The 22,204-nt window shown below is 41.8% G+C and overlaps 1 protein-coding gene across 1 annotated transcript in view; it reads right to left on the bottom strand.

Moving 5' to 3' along the window:
- LOC137321173 (ephrin type-A receptor 5) overlaps nt 1–22,204 on the bottom strand; it is a 365,797-nt gene that overhangs the window by 330,399 nt on the left and 13,194 nt on the right. The window contains exon 2 of the mRNA XM_067983437.1: nt 18,251–18,315. Coding sequence (XP_067839538.1) covers nt 18,251–18,315 — 65 coding nt within the window. The remainder of the gene's footprint in view (nt 1–18,250; nt 18,316–22,204) is intronic.

Here is a 22,204-nt window from a genome sequence, read left to right as displayed (position 1 = left end):
GCCAACACCCCCCCCCCCCCACTGCATGTCCGGCCCTCCCTTCCCCCCAGTTTCCTACATCCCCCCCCCACATTCTCCGACTCCCCTGATGACCGACGCCCCGCCCCCCTGATGTCCGGCCCCAACCCCCATCCTGACATCCACTCCCCAGCTGTTCTCCCATCGAAACAGGGAGCCAGCCTGTCAATCTGGCTGCCTGTCAGTTGGGAAACCTGCTGAAAAAATTTAAAAGACGTCCTGACGTTAAAATCGCCAGGACATCCAGGAAACCCATACTTCCGGGTTTCCCATCCGGATATCCTCCCCCCACCCGCCCCGCTCTCTTTCACGGCCCCAAGTAATATTGGGGCTCTGGTCTCCCAATACCTCCAATTTAAAATGCTCATCCTTGTGATTAAATCCCTTCATGGTCTCACCCCTCCCAATCGCAGTAACCTCCTCGAACCTGACGATCCTCTGCCGAACTTTCCATTCCCACAATTCTGTACCTTCATCCCACTATTGGCTGCCATGCTTCAGCCACCTAGGCCCAATGCTCTGCAGCTCCCTGTTTTAATCCCTCCCCCTCTCCACCCTCTCCTCCTTTAGGTCCCTCCTTAAAACCACCCTTTGACCAATTATTTGGCCACTCCTCCTAACATTGCCTTTATTTCTGATGATGCCTCTGTGAAGCATCTGGAGATGGTTTCTCTACATTAAGGCTACTATATAAATGCAAGTTATTGTTCTCTCACCCCCTATCCAAATGGGCATTCGAGGAAAAAGGACAAACCCGAGACAACTCCCACAGAATTGAACTATTTTTTCATGAAAATGAGTGCTTTAATGATGCTAAGGCACGAAATAAGCACAAGCATTCAAACAGGCAATATTTAGCAGACTGCAGAGTTGCAGCCCAGTAGGAAATGGGAGCAGGACCTGTTCTCCTAGTGTTGCATTCCCCCTCTGTCAGTGGTGGAACTGCTCTCCTAGCGTATTATTCTCTATTATTTTGCATTAGCTTCACAAAAAAGTTAGATATCCGGAGGCCTTTACTCAACTGTGAAAAAGTGCTTCCTGATTTCACTCCTGAATGGCCCAGTTGTAATTTTAAGGTTATACTCTCATATGCTGGATTCCCCCACCAGAGGAAATTGTTTCTCTGTCTCTACCTTATCGAATCTTTATAGTATTAAACCCTCAATTAGATCATCCCTCAACCTTCTAAATTCAAGGGAATGCAAACCAAGTTTATGGAAACTGTCCTCAATTTAACCTTTTAAGCCATATCATTCTGGTGAACCTGTGCTGTATCCCCACCAAGGCGAATATATCTTTCCTGATATCTTACTTTTGATACCCAATGATATTAGTTTGTGAAGGAATCCTTCAGGCAATGCTTTATCAAAATCCATTTGAATATCAAGGTGCACGATATCATGTGACTTCCCATCATCATTTTTCGATGTCAACTTCTCAGAAAAGGTCTACGAGGTCAGTCAAGCAAGATCTTCCCCTTCTACAGCCAGGAATTTGGGCACGGAGTGTACAGTAAATCCTCAGACGGCTGCTGTCCTCCATTCCTGAATTACCAATATGCGCTCCCAATGCAGAACTTGGTCCTACTCCCATTTCATATAGGCTGCAACACTTCAGTCTGCCAGAAAGTGTGTGCTTGAGTACTTGTGCTTATTTCATGCCTTAGTATCATTGAAGCCCTGGTTATCATGCAATAATAATTAAATGGTTGAGGCCAGGGCAATGGACTCATTTGAGAAACAACCAGATGCTGTGAAGCAAAGAATGTTGTTATTCTGAAAAGGATGAGTTCAAATGCACTGAAGGGCCAACTTCACCATAACCTATTTTTTAAAGATAGCAAGTACAAGAAGAAAAAAAACTGTGTTCCTAGCATCTTTCTGATCATGTGGAGGTAACTTTTACTTCTCATGTCGATGTTATTTACCATGGCTCTGCGGTGTAGCAGATGTCACCACAAACTATAGTGTACCACTGCCAGGCCCAGAAATAAGCACTTAATTTGAAGGTTTTACTCTTGCAAAATCAACTGATGTGGTATCCAAAAGAATACAATGCAATCAGAAGAATCGCAGCTCACTCGAACTGAAAAGATAATTACACTGACAAACTGCTGTACAATCGTCCTTTACAAAAAAAGCAGCATCGTAAACAACTAAGAATTCCTAAACGGCATTGAAAGAGATGCCAGTGTTTAAGTGTTACAATGATTAATTTCAGGTCCAACAGCTAGTGTTCAGTTTTGCCAGCAAGCCACTGTGGGAACAGCTAAAGGATGAAATTTTCCTCTCATTTATTATAATAAGGGGGGTTTTCTTTATAAAGGGAAATATTCTAATCTAAAAGGTCATTTACAAAACCTATACAATCATATTAGTTTAAACCTTCATACCTTTCTAATGGTGTTAGCCATGGCCTTTGGATTCTTATATAGTTTGACTTATTTCCAATTAGTAGGATTGAACACTGAGATCAGATAAGTGAAATAAATTACTATACCATCTGGGGTTAGAGGGAGGGAGGGAAAGTTAGGGAAGAGATTTCCTCTGTGTACTATATATGATGAAATTATAAACTGCCCTTTTATAAACAGGTTTACAATTTTATTAAATATAAAGGCAAATTCAGTCATCCCAGCTAAAAGGGGCCGCAGAGCCGTTGCACACGGTGGGAGTATTGTTAATGGGGAGTAGAAACTGACCTCACCGCATTCAGCGAGGTCAGCTCATTTTAATAACTGTCGTGCTCCCTGCATGTTTTTTACAAACACATGGAGCACTGTTGCTGAAAATGGACAGGGATGAGAAGAGCCACAGCTCTTAAAGGGCTGCCGCTCTTTTGAAACATGGTTGTTTGTTTTGGCTGTAATAATGGAATCTCGTCAAGGGCCAGAACTGCCCCCTTTTAATGAGAAGATTTTGGATGTGCTTCTGGAGAAAGTGCAATATTTGGAATAGAGGGGAGGTTATTGAGGGAATTAATGCTGTCTCCCATGTCCATAGGTCATGGGAACAGATGAGGAAGGAATTCTCTGTCGTGAGGAAGAATACCAAGGTAAAGTTGCCCATCAGTTGGCACCTCAAACTAAATCTACGCCAACGGTGTGAACGCCAGAAATATGGTACCCCCATCAGCAATGGAGCACGGAAAGCATTGGTATAATGTCTGACCGTTTACATTCCAAAACTGCCAATCCTTTAGCTTCGTCTTTGTGGCTGATATAGATAAATGCTTGTACTGTCACATATAACTGTTGCATTTTGTGCCACTAAGTTAAAATGCCACTTCAAACTACTCGTCCAATGTCACGAGGTAGATTGTCAGCTGGGCACTGGGGAGCTACTTAAGTTAGATCCTAATGATGAAAGTGGATGTTTTGTCTGCTTTTAAAAGAGAAGGCTCTCTGAAACCAAAGAGCGAGAAACCTGATGCCCTTTCAGCAACCATGGGGAGGCACCCCCAAAACAGTAAGCTGCTTTTCAGCGCTTGGTAACTCATCAGTTGAATGCATCAAGTGAGGCACGACCACCAAAATGGTTTGGGCATTTCACTGGTGACAGGTACAAAAAATAATTTAAAAGGCTAATGGAATGTTGGCCTTTATCTCAGGAGGGCTGGAATGCAAAAGGGTGGAAGTTATGTTACAGTTATATAAAGCTCTGGTTAGACCGTATCTGGAATACTGCATTCAGTTCTGGGCACTGCACCTCAGGAAGGATATACTGGCCTTATGAGGATGTGCAGTGCAGATTTACCAGAATGATACTGGGGCTAAAAGGCTTAAAATCTGAGAACAGGTTGAATAGACTAGGCTTGTATTCTCTTGAGTATACAAAATAAAGGGGAAATCTAATTGAGGTGTTTAAGATGATTAAAGGAATTGATAGGGTAGATAGAGAGAAATTATTTCCGCTGGTGGGGGAGCCCAGAACAAAGGAGCATAACCTTAAAATTAGAGCTAGGCCATTCAGGAGTGATGTCAGGAAGCACTTCTTCACACAAAGGGTAGTGGAAATCTGGAACTCTCTTCCCCCAAAAAGCTGCTGAGGCTAGGTCAACTGAAAATGTCAAAACTGAGATTGATAGATTTTTGTTAGGTAAGGGTATTAAGGGTTACGGAACCAAGGCAGGTAGATGGAGCTAAGATATGGATCAGCCATGATCTAATTGAATGACGAAACAGGCTCAAGGGGCTAAATGGCCTGCTCCTATTCCAGTGTTCCTATGTCATTGGGCAGGCGATGCGATGACTCTGAGAATCAACCCCCCAGGGTGCAGAGAAGTCTTTTCCCCTGTTGTGCAGAGAAAGTAGGAAATCTGTCACACAAAACAGCTTCTGTAAAGCACAAGGCAAAGTATAAACTGAAAACTCTGAACTAGACAAGAATGTCTACCTTTCTTTCCTTGACTAATGCAGCGCAATCGTCTTTTGCTTCTTTTATCCCATTTTAAGTCTAATAAAACTGAAAGTTATGGTAATAAGACTAAGTTTCTACTTAATCTTGCAGCTGCCTTCAGAAAATCAGCCTGTTGATGTATTTGGTTCAGTAAAAGTGAGATGCAATTACCACTAATACTACTGTGGCAGCCATTAGAATAGTACACCATCCGTCTCATTCAGTCTCTCTGCTTTATTAATGTCTTTAAAATGGAGCACCCCGGGACCCAGACTCACATCCAGCTGCTCAGCACGACCCATCGGCCTTAAACCAATAACATGCCATTATCACGCATTTTCTACTGTGTAATCAGTAAATCTGCCCAAATCCTTCATCAGGCTGGGGCAGGAACCAGAGACAGTTAATGTATTTGAAGACTCCATCATGCTGTGATGTCCCTGCAACTACAGAAAGCCTTCACTTCATGAGCCAACAATTAATTGACTGTCGCAACAATTACACAAGGTAAAACTTATCAGCACTTTTAACTCAGATTCATTGACAACAATAAAGCATCGTTCAAGTTTTTATGTTTGTTATTTGAATAAGTTATTTCAAGGAAGGGAAGAACTTGCATTTAAATAGTGCCTTTCACAACCCCAGGATGCCCCAAAGCACTTTACCGCCAATTAAGTACTTTTGAAGTGTAGCCACTGTTGTACTGTAGGGAAACATGGCAGCCAACTTGCTCACAGCAAGGTCCCACAAACAGCAATGAGATACATGACCAGATAATCTGTTTTTTATAGTGATGTTGGTTGAGGGGTAAATATTGGTCAGGACATGGGGAGAACTCCCCTACTGCTCCCTGTATAGTGCCATCTTATTTTATAACAAGACATTTCTATATTTTGACCCAGTGATGCGACACCTATTCTCAAAAGAAGAATGGACTCGATGGGCTGAATGGCCTCTTTCCGTGCTGTAACCTTTCTATGATTCTATGATTCTATGTATGCTCGACTATATATAAAAATGTTTGGTTCATTAAGCATTGCACTGTAAAACTCAGTACATCAGCACATTTTACTGTTTCTGAGCAGTGTGTCAAATGGCGAACAGATGCCTGTGATTGAATCAATCTTTCTGTACATTGTATCATGCCCATTTTCATCAACTCCAGTGGAAACATGAGAAACTAATTACAAATAGAAACTGTACGCAATCGATTCAAGACTGATATGCATTAAAGCACACACGCTAAAAAATATACAAAGCCTCAGTCGCCCAAAGCTTCTTGATAGGAGTTTAGTCTAAATTCTGCTTTTTTCAGACTGATCTGCACCAATGCACAGTAGCTTCATCTGCCTTATCAATGTTGAAAACCATTGTGAAGCTTCACAGTTCAAGTTCAATTTGAATTTGTGGAAACAGATCCAAAGGTGTTAACCCAGTATGTGGGAGGAAGCAGGTTAGTTTCTGTATGAGACTGTACTTTACAAATTTGATGATAGCTTGGGTGCTACAAAGACATTTGCTGCATGAAGTGGCTACGTTAACTCTTTGAGTTCTTTAGGAGGATGTCAACATACAAACAAACTTCATTTAAACAATCCTGAGAAGTAACAAATACATTACTCTGTACATCTTTATTTCTCCTTTGCAACATTGCTCACACCAAACCAAGAGAAAACATGTTGTGTGGACTATAGGATACAAAATACACACTGGAAACATTCCAGTTCTAGGTAATGTTTATTGTGTATTAATGGCCAATAATAAAGCCCCTCTCAGCGCTGGCAGTATTCAGGCACTTACGTGCACCCTGTGCATGAAAGACCTGACCTCATCAGACAACATGAGGTCAGCTCATTTACATAACTCTGATGGCAAATTGGGCACTAACACACTCAACTTGCAAAAATAAATGTACTATAATAAGCAATATCTAACCTGAACGTCAATCACTTTTGTGCACCTCCTGTACACAGAGTAGCTAATTTAAGCATTTAAAGAAAGAAAGAACTTACATTTATATAGTGCCTTTCACAACCTCAGGATGCACTTTACAGCCAATAAATAACTTTTGAAGTGTAGTCACTCTTGCAATGTAGGAAAACACGGCATACAATTTGCACACAGCAAGCTCCCACAAACAGCAATGAAACAAATGACAAGATCATCTGTTTTCGAACAGTGCCATGGGATCTTTTACATCCATCTGAGGGGGAAGATGGGGCCTCAGTTTAATGTCTCATCCGAAAGATGGCACCTCGGACAGTGAAACACCCCCTTCATATGGCACTGGAGTGTCAGCTTAGACTATATGCTCAAATCTCTGGAGTGGGGCTTGAACCCATAACCTTCTAACTCAGAGGCATGAGTGCTACCATTAAGCCCAGGCTGTTATGTAACAGTGGACTGGCCATTGATGCCATGGATATTAGCAGTGAGGAAAATAAGATACCACTTTCCTGATACAGACTAGAAAGTGTTCAGTGACCCCCAAGCACAGGGACCTAATCACAGCCCTGAATTCTGTAATAGTGATGGTGGTGGGGTGGGTGAGGATATTACAAGGGTGGCAAAAGCATCATATTTTTGTGTTGCTGGCAACTGAAATTTTCCTTTGCAGGTTCCCCCAATCAGTCAGCTGGTTAAGACTGTTGGGAGGGGAGGTATGTGAGGTCTCTTTAAGGTCAAGTGACCTACCTAGAGAAGGAAGTTTGCAACTTACTCAACTCTCTGTGGCACACTTGGTAAACTGCTATGTAAACCATGGGTAGGTCCGTAGTACTCCAGGATATGGTTTACGATTGAGCAGCCAACCTGGCCCTGTAACGGAACCTGGAAGGGTAGACCTGTCACTGTGGGGTTTGGATTCTTCCCACTTAGCTCCAGGTATTTCTGCACTGACGGATCGGATGGTCCCAGCTGGATAAGGAGCAGGAGGCTTATCGATGTTCCGCAGTGGTAAGCTGCATAGTTGAGCTGATCAAACACCAGCAGTACCATTGAGCACACTTGGGGGTCCTTAAGATTTGGTTCTCCTAACCCTCAGCTAACCTCTCTGGAGCTGGCTAAGTGGATCATGGCAGATCAAGAGGGAGAATGCACTCTCAATACATGTATAGATCTCTCAGCCATTTGCTTTGGGTACTGTTAAATGTGATGGATTCCTGGGCATGTCAGATATCCGGCTAACCAAAAAAAGCACTAAGACATTGCGTAGCTAAGCCATACAGATCAGGACATCCCAGATGTTATCCTGGTCTGTGTTAAATAATCTCAACCAGACAATGATAGGTGTGCCACAGTTGGCCTCATTGTCCCAGGTTAGAGGTATAAAAAAAATTGTCCAGGGCTCCCACTCTTGAAGTGTGTACCTGAGAATGTTGAGTGAGGACACGATCAGGGATTGCATCATGTGGCCAAGTAGCCTGCCAACACTCACTGCCTCGATCACACACAAAAAAAAATTGTCATTTGGACGAGGTATCAGAGGGCAACTGGCCCCTGTGGAACTGTACCCCAACAAGGAGTTAATGCATTCACGTGAGGAAAGGTTAAAGAGAGAAGAAAATTGGTGGGATAAGAAGGAAGGTGGAAAAAATATTTCCTTTGCACTGGCACGAACAGAGCTTGTGCCATAATATCAACACTCAACTTTACTCCAATAAACTTGCCAGTACATTTTTAATCCATTGAAGAAATTCAGATTCAACCTTCTTACATTTTGCATGTACTCTGAGTTGACTTATAATAGAGCATTCAGTAAGCTGATGAATGGAACTTAATTTATAAAAACTTCTACATGAAGTAACTGATCAATGGGATTCATTACAGTACATTTATTAACGCAGGTGATGGGGACCTAATTCTCAACAAGGGCCAATATCAACATGGTAATGCAAAGGGGCTCTTTTTTTACATTGAGGGCTTTTAGACAATGACTATGGAGTCTAAATTTCCACTAAGGTTAGCACTCACTCCCTTTCCTCTGTAAGTGCTAAGTAGGTTTATGTTACTACTGGAGAGAACGGGAGGGGGTCAGTGATTTGGTGGCCTACCGTGCATCTTTCCATTCATGTTAGGACCAATCTTCAAAGAAATTCAAGTATAGATCAGGGCCAATTTCCCCGAGTTCACAGTGCCCACTCCTCAGGAAATTCCAGGAATGCTACCCTCAAATTTCAGTCCATTACTAAAATGGATGTAAAATCGTGGGCAGAGTGCCCACAACTTCCTGATCTGCATTGGCCAGCAGGCGCCACTCCCCACTTGACTCTATTCAAGGAGTTTGAAAAATCGGCCTCATGGTAACAAAAAAGAAGGTTTTTAATTCTCTGTGACGATCAAAAGAAAAAAATTAGATCTGTTTTATTCTGTTTTAAATTTGATCGTGTCAGCATTAGCCAAAATAAGGGCATTGCCCCCCCAAAAAAAAGGCCACTTGTTAGTTTAGTAGCTTTTTACAGAAAGGGGGTGAATTTTCTCAGAGATTCTCCCACTCCACAGCCATAAGTTTGGCGGAAAACGCATGTATGTGCGTAAATGGGGTTTTTGCCAAAATTATGAGGGGAGAAGGAGCGGAAGAACCCCAGAGGAAATTCACCCCCAGACCTCCCATACACAATGCAAAATATGACCATCAGGATGACAATACTGTTTCATATACATTGAATTGCCCCCAAAAGAGAAGCCTAAAATTTAAATCAGGAGCACAGGATATATTGGAGATGGTGTATTTCCCGCTAAAACAATTTCAATTACCCAGATACGAAGCTATGATTATTTGAGTTTTATTTTTAATGCTTTTGGTGGCTGCACTTTTTTTTGTGTTGTTTCTACTAGCCTGGGCTTCGGCAGTGAATTCTTGAACTAAGTATGCCAGGAAAACGATAATGAAAATGTGCGAATGATTTTGTTCTGGGCTCTAATCGATTACTAAAACATTGCAATTTGAACAATAATGTTTCTTATTGTTAGCTGTTTGCTCATTATTTGTCAAAGATTTACATAGAGCAAATGGCTTAATGTTGTGGGATTTTGACCATATGGGTAATGTAATCGACAGTACCTTCGAGGACTTCAGATGTCTTTATGATTTAAATTGGGAAATCCCGTGGGAGTTATGCCATCAGAAATGCAATCCTCAAGCTGCTATCACAGATTTATAACCACAGTGATAGCTCTATGATGAATTGGCTTACAATAGTAAACTGCAAGTACGAGTAAGAATCATGGGATGTAACTCTTCTCTCTCAACTGGTAAGAAAGAAAAAGCAGCATATGTTGCAGATGAGTGGCAACTTGGGTTTCTAGAGGAACACCACAAGATGGATAGAGTTATACAGGAGCTCGGATACAGTAGGTCAGTTTCCACTTTCCTACATTAATACACTTTTAACTTCCCGAATACACACACACACATTTTCCTTCACAGAACATCTGTGCAAATGATTTGAAGTACATTTCCAATGATGAGCAGAATTAAAAGAGTCTACCGATCTAAAAGAAAGTATTTTTCAGCCCATACTTTTTTTGGAACAAGCTTCAAAAGAAAAATGTAAACAAAAACTTTGGGCTAAAAATTGGACTTGTGCCTGAAGTGGGCGGCAAGTCAACGGAGCAAAAGCTCTGCCCACCAGTCCATGCCAGGACGGGACACATGCCAGATCCAGCATGAGACTCATGCCAGATCCAGCACCAGGCCCCAACTGCATTTAACTGGTGAGCTGCAGATGCTGATTGGGCATTCCGATGCAGCTCACTGGTTTAGAGGTCACCAATTTAGTCCTGCTGCAATGCCAGCAGCGGCCCTCAGATAGGCCTTAGGAGGTGGGCAAGGTGAACAGGAGGAGCGAGCGTGGGCCAGCAATGGTCTTCAGTAGTGGTATGGAGCCAGGAGGACCACCCCTGCTCTTCCTGGCTCCAGAGTCAAGTAAGTGCTTCTTCTTCTGCTGCCTCCAGCGGTCCCTTTATAGACCGCTGGTTAGGCCGCCACAGGCCCGGATAAACTGAGCAGAGCGTTTGGCATTGGGATCCTGAAACAGACATTAGGCCCCTGATTAGCATATTCAAAGGGCCCAATGCCTGTTTTAGGTGGGCACCCTGGGCATATGGAATCCGGCAATTGCTAATTTGGCACGCTTCCGGGGGGGGGAGGGGGGAGGAAGAAATCAAGCGCGGGATACCGCCACCCGAAACTAGTGCCACTAACCCTGGTTTTATGCCCGAAATCGGGCATGATGCATACCAATTTCTACCCATTGTTTTTAATTTGGGACAGAAATATCACTACAGTCCTCAAACAGTTAAAGTTTGGGGGTAAATTCACTGGCCCCACATTCCCAGTGGACAACTGCACTTGAAGGGATTGCGGATCGGAGACTCAGCGCCACAGTTTTGCAGCCCTATCTCAAACGCACCCTCCCCAGTGTGGCTCCCTGCTGAGGGTGCAGGATTGGTGAACTTAACATTAATATCTTTACTGCCATTTTCCAGTGATTTCTACCTGTTTCTGTTTGTGGCTGAGAGTTCCATTAGCGACGAATGGAAACTATTATTCTGGGGCGAAGCGGACTTTTAAGGTAAAATATTGCCCCCGTTTAATGTGGAGAGATCACAAATGAGCTTTTTTTTACTTTTTATTAGGAATCCCCATTCTTTGCCCCTTGTCACCAGTGTGACCCATTAGAGACTCATTACATTGGACCTCCAAAACCACAAACAGTCACTCAGGTGACACAAATGGTAACTTCTCATCCTGAAAACCAGAACATGGGACCGTAGTCTTCAAATTAGAACTAAGCCAGTTAAATGTGAAGTCAAGAAAAAAATGCTTCATGTAGAGACAAGTTGAAGTGTATTACAGGGAAGTAGATAATTACTTGACAAGTAAGGGTATTAAGGGATTATAGAGAAGGGACAAGAAATTGGGATTAAAAAGATAAAGCTAAAATTGTGCAGCAGGTTCAATTATCTGAATGGCCTACTCCCATTCCTACGTTCCATTGCACAGATCACTGTTTTTGGTGTTGAACACCAAACCTGGAGCTGACAGTGGTGTAAAGATTCACTGTATTGAATTTTTACCTTATCGATTATCGACTGTCCTGCGATTGACATCTCGGAACAAGAAAGATACTAATCCAGACTAATGCTATGGTGCCCACTGACACAGTAGTATGTTTGCCCGCATACCAAAAATGCCCCGTACTTTAAAAAAGAGTAATTCATTGTGTGAAGGGTTTTGAGATGGTTCAACATGGATATATATATTATATTATTTATTTATAATATATAATATAGAAATAATATTAAAAAATTGTTTTAGAAAGCACAAGATGCATTGGTTTCACAATGGTTTTTTAAAATCTAGTACATATAATAGGTAAGTCATGGATTACGTGATTGTCCGAAATAATGGTCCGGAAACTGCGCTGAGCGATGAATGAACGTCGCGGCCGTTCGTTCGTTATAAACTCACCCACAAACTTTTCATGGGCTTTTGGGCAGCAACTTGCTTCAGTGGTGAGCTGCAAAAAGTGCAGCGGTCTCTCCTGGGCCTCTATGAGCTGTGAGAGTTTTTTTTTATTCGTTCATGGAATGTGGGCGTCGCTAGCGAGGCCGGCATTTATTGCCCATCCCATAGAGAGTGGAGAAAGGATCGCTCTCTCCCCTCAACCAATCAGCTTGAAGGATCCTTGACACGCCGCGCAGAGTCAGAACCAGGAAGTAAAAGCTACAACAGTACAACAATGTAAAATCACTTAGAGAAAGCAAAATAAAGAGAGGGTAAGAAATAGCAATTTAAAAGATAGAGATAAAAGAGACAGACAGAAAAAGTAAAAAAAAATGATTTATATATTAACATTTTTTATAAATGTCCAACAACAATTAAAATCAGAAGTAATGAGACGCCATAGTTTTAAAAGTTAATTTTCAGTGCCAGAGAGGTTGTTCGGCAGTCATTAAGACTTAACACGCCGTTAAAAGTTAGTTTAGGCCTAAAAAACCCAGCATTCCTTTTTAATGGAGAGATTAGTTCATTTCCAGTTGGGCAGGAGAGCAACTTCACGCTGGTCCATTCATTTAGCCGGTGAGCTGTCCTTCCCGCGCAGCTTTCAAACAAGCAGGAAATCCCTAAGAGCAACTTCCGGATTTGCGTGTTTGACTGCACGTGCGCACTTGCCGGAAGTTGCTCTTCCATTTGCCCTTAAATAACGGTGAGCGCTGTTCAGCCATCCATTATTTTTGAAGCAAATTCTGGGCCATTACCTTATTACAAGACAGAGTAACTGAGATGAGGAGGAATTTCTTCACTCAGAGGGTTGTGAATCTTTAGAATTCTCTACCCCAGTGGACTGTGGATGCTCAGTCATTGAGTATATTCAAGATGTGGAGATGCCGGTGATGGACTAGGGTTGACAAATGTAAGGAGACGCACAACACCCGGTTATAGTCCAACAGCTTTATTTGAAATCGCAAGCTTTCGGAGCTTTGCTCCTTCGTCAGGTGAAGTCAGGATTCAAGACTGAGATCGATAGATTTTTGGATTCCAGGGAAATCAAGGGATATGGGGATCGGGCGGGAAAGTGGAGTTGAGGTCGAAGATCAGCCATGATCTTATTGAATGGTGGAGCAGACTCGAGGGGCCGTATGGGCTACTCCTGCTCCTATTTCTTATTTTCTTATGCTCTTATGTTTGTGGCTACATTTGGAGTACATCATGCATTTCTTTTCTGAAGCATAGGTGAATATTCAAGAAAGTCAACTGGGAACTGAAGTTGTGCACTGCTACCAGTCAAATGCTCCTGACTCTTCTGTAATGAGGAAACAATTATGAGAAAATTACAGGCAAATAATAATTGATCTTGTTTGGATTTCATCAAAAATGTTCCCCCATGAGGACTGGTTCTGGGAAACAATAAACCACTGCATGATTTCTTTTTCTTGTCTCTCTAGAAATTATGCTGACAGATGGCAGCTGATCATTTTTTTTCGTCTCCTGTAAAATCCATTATATATCAGAAGATAGGCAATTCTTACTTCAGCAATTTGATTTGCATCTGACCTCTTCCAAAAGTGAATTTACCTGGGAAACTCTGATAAGTTCAAACAGGTCCAAATTCAGATCAAGTTGGATATAAATTATTAGATTATTAAAAGATTTTTAAAAAGGATGATGAGGATAAAACTTTGTATGAAGTCGGTAGAATGCTTATAGGAAGTTTGAAATTGCCTCCGGTACTTAAGTGCAATGTCATTTATAGCAAAGAGGGGCCATATTAGCAGAATTCTTTCATCTGTGGAAACTGAGTTTGAATGCAACCCACACTGGTGGGATGAAGCTACTGCTGGTTGTAAGCCTCCTGCATGAAACAAACTTGATCAGTCTTTTCCTACTTCCTGGTGGTGCTCACCCACGTTACAAAATTACCCACAATTTGCAACAAATTGGTAACCTCACTGAGAAAGACCAGAGGAGTGGCTGGAGAAGGAAACTGGTGTAGATAAGGGTGGCCTTTATGAGCTGGTTGAAAACAAATTATCAAGGGCAGGTTTCATGGTGGCTGACGGAACAAGTGAAGAGAGCAGGGAACAAAGAGTAATCCACCATTAGAGGAGTGTAAGGGATCCAGGATGTTTCTTTCTTGCACAGAAATAATACAGTCCACCTTCACTTAAGATGTAAATGTGCAGCGGGAGGAGATTACTCGTGTGGGATGAGAAAGACCATGAAGGACTTTACAGCAAAGACAAGGATCTTAAAGTCAATGCACTGGGCACCGGGAACAGGGGAGCTTGGCAAGGAGGGGACTGATGGAAATGCAGGAGAGAGTGTGGACCATAGAGTTTTGAGTAAGTTGGAATTTGTGCAGGGTGAAGGAGGGGAGGGTGGCGAGGAGGGTTAGGATCAAGTCTCCAGGTGATAAAGATGGATTAGGGTTTCAGCAGTGGTGAGAGACAGGTGAAAGCAAAGATAGGCAGTGATCTCAAGAAGAAAGTAGCCTTGTCAATGCATCTGATTCAGAAAGAAATGTTTGAAAAGCAGATTGATAACACTTCAGATTATTTTTATTCTCTTATATGATCATTAATATGCAACCTATTGCTCTAGAAGCTTATACATTAATGAACATTGCTGTTTAACTCCACATGAAAGCTGCACTGATTCACATCATGTGCATTTTGTTATTAACCACAAGGGCCTATATTTCAAGATCTAAACAGAGAAGCCTTATTTCATTGATTTTGGCAATTTCACCACGTTATGTTTCGGTACACTGAGAGTAATTTCATCTGTCTATTGCCCCATTCACGTGGTAAGCAGATGAACATTTTACAAAAAACCTACCCTGCTGTCCAATAGCTGCCTGTAGCCCACCCAACTCGGTTTTCGAGTACGCCTCAAAAGGAGCGAACAGCACTCCCACCCCAAACAGGCAGGAGTCTTACTAAAATATTTAAATTGGAGTCCGACGCTGTTTGTGAAAGTCTGATGTTCTGGTGTTCCACTGGATGAAGCACACACTCCACCTTATGGAACTGTGCATCAAGCAGCTGAACCAGGAGTCCTTAAAGGGACCACTGCAGGCCTCTCCAAAAACCCTGTAAAAATAAAGCTGTGGCACTGATTTTTGTGAGGCCAGAAGGAGCATTCATGCTGCGCCTGCCTCCACAAAAATCTCTCGTTCTACTGGCCGTCGTCGAGCACTGGCAGCTTGCCGATCAAGTCAAATGGAGGCCTGATCATGAAAATGGTTCAGGCCTCTCAGCAGTGCCATCGGGCGGACAGTGCCATTGCTCTGCTCATCGCTGTGCCCATCTGCGTTATAGATGAAAATCGGCCCCATTGTTTCTCTTGGAGTTGACGTGTGTTTGTTGGTAAAAGTCTCAAACTTGGCAATGAACAATTAACTATTAAAGTAGTAGCCACTGTGTGTTGTGCTAACTGTTATGGACATCCTGTTGATTTAAATGACTGAGGGTTGATTCAGAATGAGTGAGTTATTCACAGTCTGTCAACCTTAAATTCCAGTTACTGTGACTTATTGGAGTATAGGCAATGTTTGAACAGTCCGCTCACCCTGCCATTTTTCTGTATTGCTTGATGTAATGTAATGAAATAAGGTAAAAAGAAATCGTCAAATTCAAAATTATAATTATATTCTATGAGCTTTACACATATGCTGTTTATGTGTATTTGAGAGGCAGATGGAAATAGAGAAAAGATTTGTGAGGAGCAACTAGGCCTTATTGTTTTAAATGATGCATTTCTCTCAAGCTACATCACGGTGGAAATCAGATACATTCTCAAACACCACGGTACCAGATGTAGGGGAAATAATGCCGAGCTTAATTGTATTTTGCAAGCCTTCCACCATCATCTTCCAGCGACAGTGAAAACAAGATTTCTATCAAAGTTTGTGCACGGTTTTGCATCTTATTTTATAAACTAGTTTCGAAACAAAAGCAATACTTTCTCTGAGAATTACATGCTAGCTTTCTGATCACAAATACAATTTTTGTGTTAGGCACAATCTGCTCCTGTTAATATCTTGAACAATTAAATTGAACGTTGTGGTACAGTAATAGAGCATACAGTGTAGGAATTTTCCTCCAGTGGGTTAAACAATATGAAAAACACTCCAATCTTTGTGTTCGCTTACGAAGCCAGTAATGCATCATTATCAGATTTTTATTCTATTCTACAATGTTCCTAAAATGTTCTATGTACTTATATATTTTTGGGAAAAAAGCTATATCTGATATTTGGTTCATAGGTAATGTTTATTCATTGCCTTTCAACTCCAAAGAAGCACATTTAAATACCATCTGTCGATACTTGTGAGTTCTTCATATTGTTACTTCATCTTAAAATTATTTACAGAGTGACTGAAAGTATTTGCACTCGTCTTTGTCATATTGCAGTTGAAACTGTGAATCTGTCCTTACAATGCAAAGCAGCAACATTAGGATTTGGTACATTCTTTTTTCAGCACGTCACAGAAAAGATGCAAATGGTATGATAGGGCCCAAGTGTGGGCATGCAAGTCAATCAAAGAAGAATGCATCTGCAATCAATCAGGATAAGTTAAAAAAAATCATTCCGAAGGAGAATTTGAATTTTTGTTGTGCGTTCTGTATTCTGGCAAGAGGAAAAGAAAACATCTCTGATGCTGCATCAACTGAAGAACATGTCATAAATATGATCTCATATACTGTATGTAGCACAGAGCTGAGGGCGAATGTAGAGGGTTGCTAGAGTTTTATGAATGGTTTGATCTGTGCTTGTGCTGAACTAAATGTTACTCTCAAATAGCCCATACCAAATAGTCAAAGGAGCTTTCACTGTGCTTAAAGGATTAAAAAGTTTGCTCCTTTTAGAAATCTAAAATTTCCCATCAAAAAAACAAATTCAGCATGCCAAATGAAATAACTGAAAATAAAATATTGAATGGAACACTTATTTTGATATCATGCAAATTATTCATATTTATAATTGTAAATGTGGTTTGTGGTTTTAATGTAAGAATTTTCCACTTCAGAAACTTCCAATGTCTGAAATACTTAAAGGAGGGGACTAAAATTATACTTCTGACGAAAGAAGCAATTTTCTCCCTTAGATACCAAATTCAATTTCACACCTCAACCAGGAAAATTTGAATTATCCTGGCCCTTATTTTATTCCACAGTTACAAATTTTGTGTGTTACATTTTAATCATATTATTAATACCTTGCAAATAATACTTCCTCATATATATTAATGTGTGTATATATATATATATATAAAATAGACTATAATGTTTATAATACTAACAACCTCAAAATTGCATTTCGATATGAAACTTCAGGTCTGTCATCCTTTGACTTCAAATACAGGTCTTCCGAACAAGCACAATTTTTGAAGTGATGCAATGAAGTGATTTAGTTGCAAGTTGAGTGAGACACTTAATACAATGAAAATAATTAGATACACCTTGTATTTATATTATTAGTTAAATCTATATAAATATTTATATATTTGATTTGCACTTCTGTGATTAAAACAGGTCTAGAACACCATAATGCATTTATATGACACCTTTAATGTAGTAAAATGTCCCAAGGCGTTTCACAGGAGCGTAATCAAACAAGCAGTGACGCTGAGCCAAAAAAGGAGACGTTAGGACAGATGACCAAACGCTTGGTCAAAGAGGTAGGTTTAAAATAGTGTCTTAAAGGAGGAGAGTGGTGGAGAGGCAAAGAGGTTTGGGGAGGGAATTCCAGAGCTTAGGGCCTAGACAGCTGAAGGCACGGCCGCCAATGATGGGGTGAAGGGAGTGGGGAATGCTCATGAGGTCAAGTTGGAGGAACACAGAATTCTCATAGGGTTATAGGGCTGGAGGAGGTGACAGAGATAGGGAGGGCCGAGACCTTGGAGGGAATTGAACATGAGGATGTGAATTTTAAAATCATGGCATTGGTGGACCAGGAGCCAACGTCGGTCAGCGAGCACAAGCTTTGTTTAAAGGGGTCAGTACTGTGCTGCTTTAACATTTAGGCAACTTTCCTATTTAGCAAAATCCATATCTGTTGCAATGAGGCTGCCTCTGTGTCTTCTGTTACTTCACCATGGCGAACAGGATGTGCTGAAAGGGTTAACGCTAATTCTTTGTATAATAGATTTTCGCCTTTGGTTATGTCTTGTATAAAATGTTACCTGCACTTATTTTATGGTATAATTCCGGTTTTTTTCTTAGTTGGCAAAGAATTACTCCAGGGAATTTCAGACCTTGAAATGTACCCTTAATACGTTGGCTACTAATGCAGCTTGTAGCAAAGAGTGTGTTGAAAGACTTACCCCATTCTTTGGGTAGGCTATCCATCCCAGGTCTCCCATTACAGCTCTGGAGTCCAGTAAATTAACTGTAAAAGCAAAAAACGAAAACAATCAGCCAGGTTTACATTAATTCTGAGCTGCAGACAGGGCCAGTCGCAGACACCTTAAAAAAGCCAGAAACTAAAATCTAACAGCAGACATTCATCTTAAGGGAAAGCATCCCACTTGCACACATATTAATTTCACATTTTGGTTTTACTTGTATGGTATTCAATGTGACAACAACTATATATTTTTAACAGTATTTTAGTTAATAATGTATTTTCAAGAAAATGAAAATCGGGGTGGTTCACTAGTGCTATGGGGAAGGGTTTAAACTAATTTGGCAGGGGGATGGGCACCAGGATGTAGCATTAGAAAGGAAAAACAAGGTGCACAGAGGATTGGGAGAGACAGATAGCACGAGAATAAGAAATGGTACGGTATTAGTTGGGATCAGACTAAGAGAGAATACGAGAAGGTCTAAGATAGGTTTAGAGTGCATGTGTGTAAATGCACGAAGCGTGGTAAAAAAGGCTGGTGAGCTGAAGGCGCAAATAGCCACAAGGGAATGTGATGTCGTGGTGATAACAGAGACCTGGCTCAAAAAGGGGCAGGATTAGGTATTAAATATTCCTGGATACAAGGTGTTCAGGAAAGATGGGGAAGGGAAAAAAAGGGGGAGGGGGGGTTGGCAGTATTGATTAAGTAGATTATTGGAGTGCTGGAGAGGATTTTTTATATTCGTTCATGGGATGTAGGCATCGCTGGCAAGGCCAGCATTTATTGCCCATCCCTAATTGCCCTTGAGAAGGTGGTGGTGAGCCGCCTTCTTGAACCGCTGCAGTCCGTGTGGTGAAGGTTCTCCCACAGTGCTGTTAGGAAGGGAGTTCCAGGATTTTGACCCAGCGACGATGAACGAACAACAATATATTTCCAAGTCGGGATGGTGTGTGACTTGGAGGGGAACGTGCAGGTGGTGTTGTTCCCATGTACCTGCTGCTCTTGTCCTTCTAGGTGGTAGAGGTCGCGGGTTTGGGAGGTGCTGTCGAAGAAGCCTTGGCGAGTTGCTGCAGTGCATCCTGTGGACGGTACACACTGCAGCCACGGTGTGCCGGTGGTAGAAGGAGTGAATGTTTAGGGTGGTGGATGGGGTGCCAATCAAGCAGGCTGCTTTGTCCTGGATGGTGTCGAGCTTCTTGAGTGTTGTTGGAGTTGCACTCATCCAGGCAAGTGGAGAGTATTCCATCACACTCCTGACTTGTGCCTTGTAGATGGTGGAAAGGCTTTGAGGAGTCAGGAGGTGAGTCACTCGCCTCAGAATACCCAGCCTCTGACCTGCTCTTGGGGTCAAGGACAGAAACTATTTGGTTAGAGTTAAGAAACAACAGAGGTGCCATTACACTACTGGGTGTGTTCTATAGGCCACCAACTAGTAGGAAGGATATGGAAGAGAAAATTTGCATGGGAATTAGAGAGGGGTGCAAGAACTATAGAGTAGGGATAATGGGGGACTTCAACTATCCTAATAAAGGCTGGGGTAGTTATAGGGTAAAGGGCAAAGAGGTGGAGGAATTTCTTAAGTGTGGTCTGGAGAACTTTCTTGATCAGTATGTTTCCAGCCAAAGTCACAGTAAAAGAGAAGGTAGTTGCTGGCCATAATCTTCCAATCCTCCTTAGATACGGGGGTGATGCCAAAGGACTGGAGAATTGCAAATGTTACACCCTGGTTCAAAAAAGGGTGTGACGATAAACCCGGCAACTACAGGCCAGTCAGTTTAACCTCGGTGTGGGGAAACATTTAGCAACGATAATCCGGAACAAAATTAATAGTCACTTAGATTAATAAAGGAAAGCCAGCATGGAATTGTTAAAGGCAAATCATGTTTAACTAACTTGACTGAGTTTTTTGACGAGGTAACAGAGAGGGTTGATGAGGGCAATGTAGTTGATGTGGAGTAGATGGATTTTCAAAAGGCATTTGGAAAAGTGCCACATAATAGGCTAGTCAGCAAAATTGAAGCCCATGGAATAAAAGGGGCAGTGGCAGCATGGATACGAAATTGGCTAAGTGACAGGAAACAGAGAGTAGTGGTGAACAATTGTTTTTTGGACTGGAGGAAGGTATTCCCCAGGGGTCAGTACTAGGACCACTGCTTTTTTTGATATAAATTAATGATTTGGACTTGGGTATACAGCGCACAATTTCCAAATGACACAAAACTTGGAAGTGTAGTAAACAGTGAGGAGGATCGTAATAGACTTCAGGAGGACATAGATAGGCTGGTGGAATGGGTGGACACGTGGCAGATGAAATTTAACACAGAGAAGTGCGAAGCAATACATTTTGTCAGGAAGAATGAGGATAGGCAATATAGAGAACATAAGAACATAAGAATTAGGAGCAGGAGTAGGCCATACAGCCCCTTGAGCCTGCTTCGCCATTCAATAAGATCATGGCTGATCTTCAACCTCAACTCCACTTTCCTGCCCGATCCCCATATCCCTTGATTCCCTTAGAGTCCAAAAGTCTATCGATCTCAGTCTTGAATATATTCAACAACTGAGCATCCAAAGCCCTCTGGGATAGAGAATTCCCAAATTCACAACCCTCTGAGCCAAGAAATTTCTTCTCATCTCAGTCCTAAAAGGCCAACCCCTTTTCCTTAGACTATGCCCCCTAGTTCTAGACTCTCCAGACAGGGGAAACAGCTTCACAGCATCTACCCTGTCATGTCTTCTCAGAATCTTATATGTTTCAATGAGGTCACCTCTCATTCTTCTAAACTCCAGAGAGTACAGGCCCATTCTACTCAATCTCTCCTCAAAGGACAACCCTTTCACCCCAAACTAAACTAAATGGTACAATTCCAAAGGGGAGCAGGAACAGAGAGACCTGGCTGTATATGTGCACAAATCTTTGAAGGTGGCAGGACAGATTGAGAAAGCGGTTAAAAAAGCACACAGGATCCTGGGCTTTATAAATAGAGGCATAGAATACAAAAGCATGGAAGTTATGTTGAAGCTTTATAAAACACTGCTTCAGCCACAACTGGAGTATTGCGTCCAATTCTGGGCACTGCACTTTAGGAAGGATGTGAAGGCCTTAGAGAGGGTGCAGAAAAGATTTACTGGAATGGTTCCAGGGATGAGGGACTTCAGTTACGTGGATAGACTGGAGAAGCTGAGGTTATTCTTCTTACAGCAGAGAAGGTTAAGAGGAGATTTGATAGAAGTGTTCAAAATCATAAAGGGCTTAGCTAAAGTAAATAAAGAGAAACTGTTCCCATTGGCGAAAGAGTTGAGAACCAGAGGACACAGATATAAGATGATTGGCAAGAGAACCAGAGGCGGCATCACGAGAAACTTTTTTAGGCAGCGAGTAGTTATGATCTGGAATGCACTGCCTGACAGGGTGGTGGAAGCAGATTCAATTATGGCTTTCAAAAAGGAATTGGATAAACAATTGAAGAGCAAAATTTTGCAGGGCTACAGGGAAAAAACGGGTAATGGGACTAACTCGATTGCTCTTACAAAAAGCCGGCACGGGCTCGATTGGCCAAATGGTCTCCTTTGTGCTGTAACCATTCTATGATTCTATGATTCTATGATAAGATCTTAAACAATGAAGTGCAAATTTGGTACTCTCTTTCCGCAAAAGGCTGTGGGTACTGGGTCAATTAACCTGTCAAGACGGAGATCCATAGATTTTTGTTCGGTAAGGGCATCATAGGATATGAGAAAAGGCAAGTAAATTAAGTTGAGGGGCTGAATGGCCTGCTCCTGTTCCTATGTTCCTAATTATTAAAATTGGAGTAGCTTACTACTACTACTACTACTACTACTACGACTACTACTACAACAACAACAACTTGCATTTATATAGCACCTTTAGTGTAGTAAAATCTCAAGGCTTTTCACAGGAGCGTTATGAAA

The sequence above is a fragment of the Heptranchias perlo genome, chromosome 4 (genome assembly GCF_035084215.1).
Source record: "Heptranchias perlo isolate sHepPer1 chromosome 4, sHepPer1.hap1, whole genome shotgun sequence".
Classification (NCBI taxonomy): Eukaryota; Metazoa; Chordata; class Chondrichthyes; order Hexanchiformes; family Hexanchidae; genus Heptranchias; species Heptranchias perlo.
This window is presented reverse-complemented; position numbering and strand designations above follow the sequence as displayed.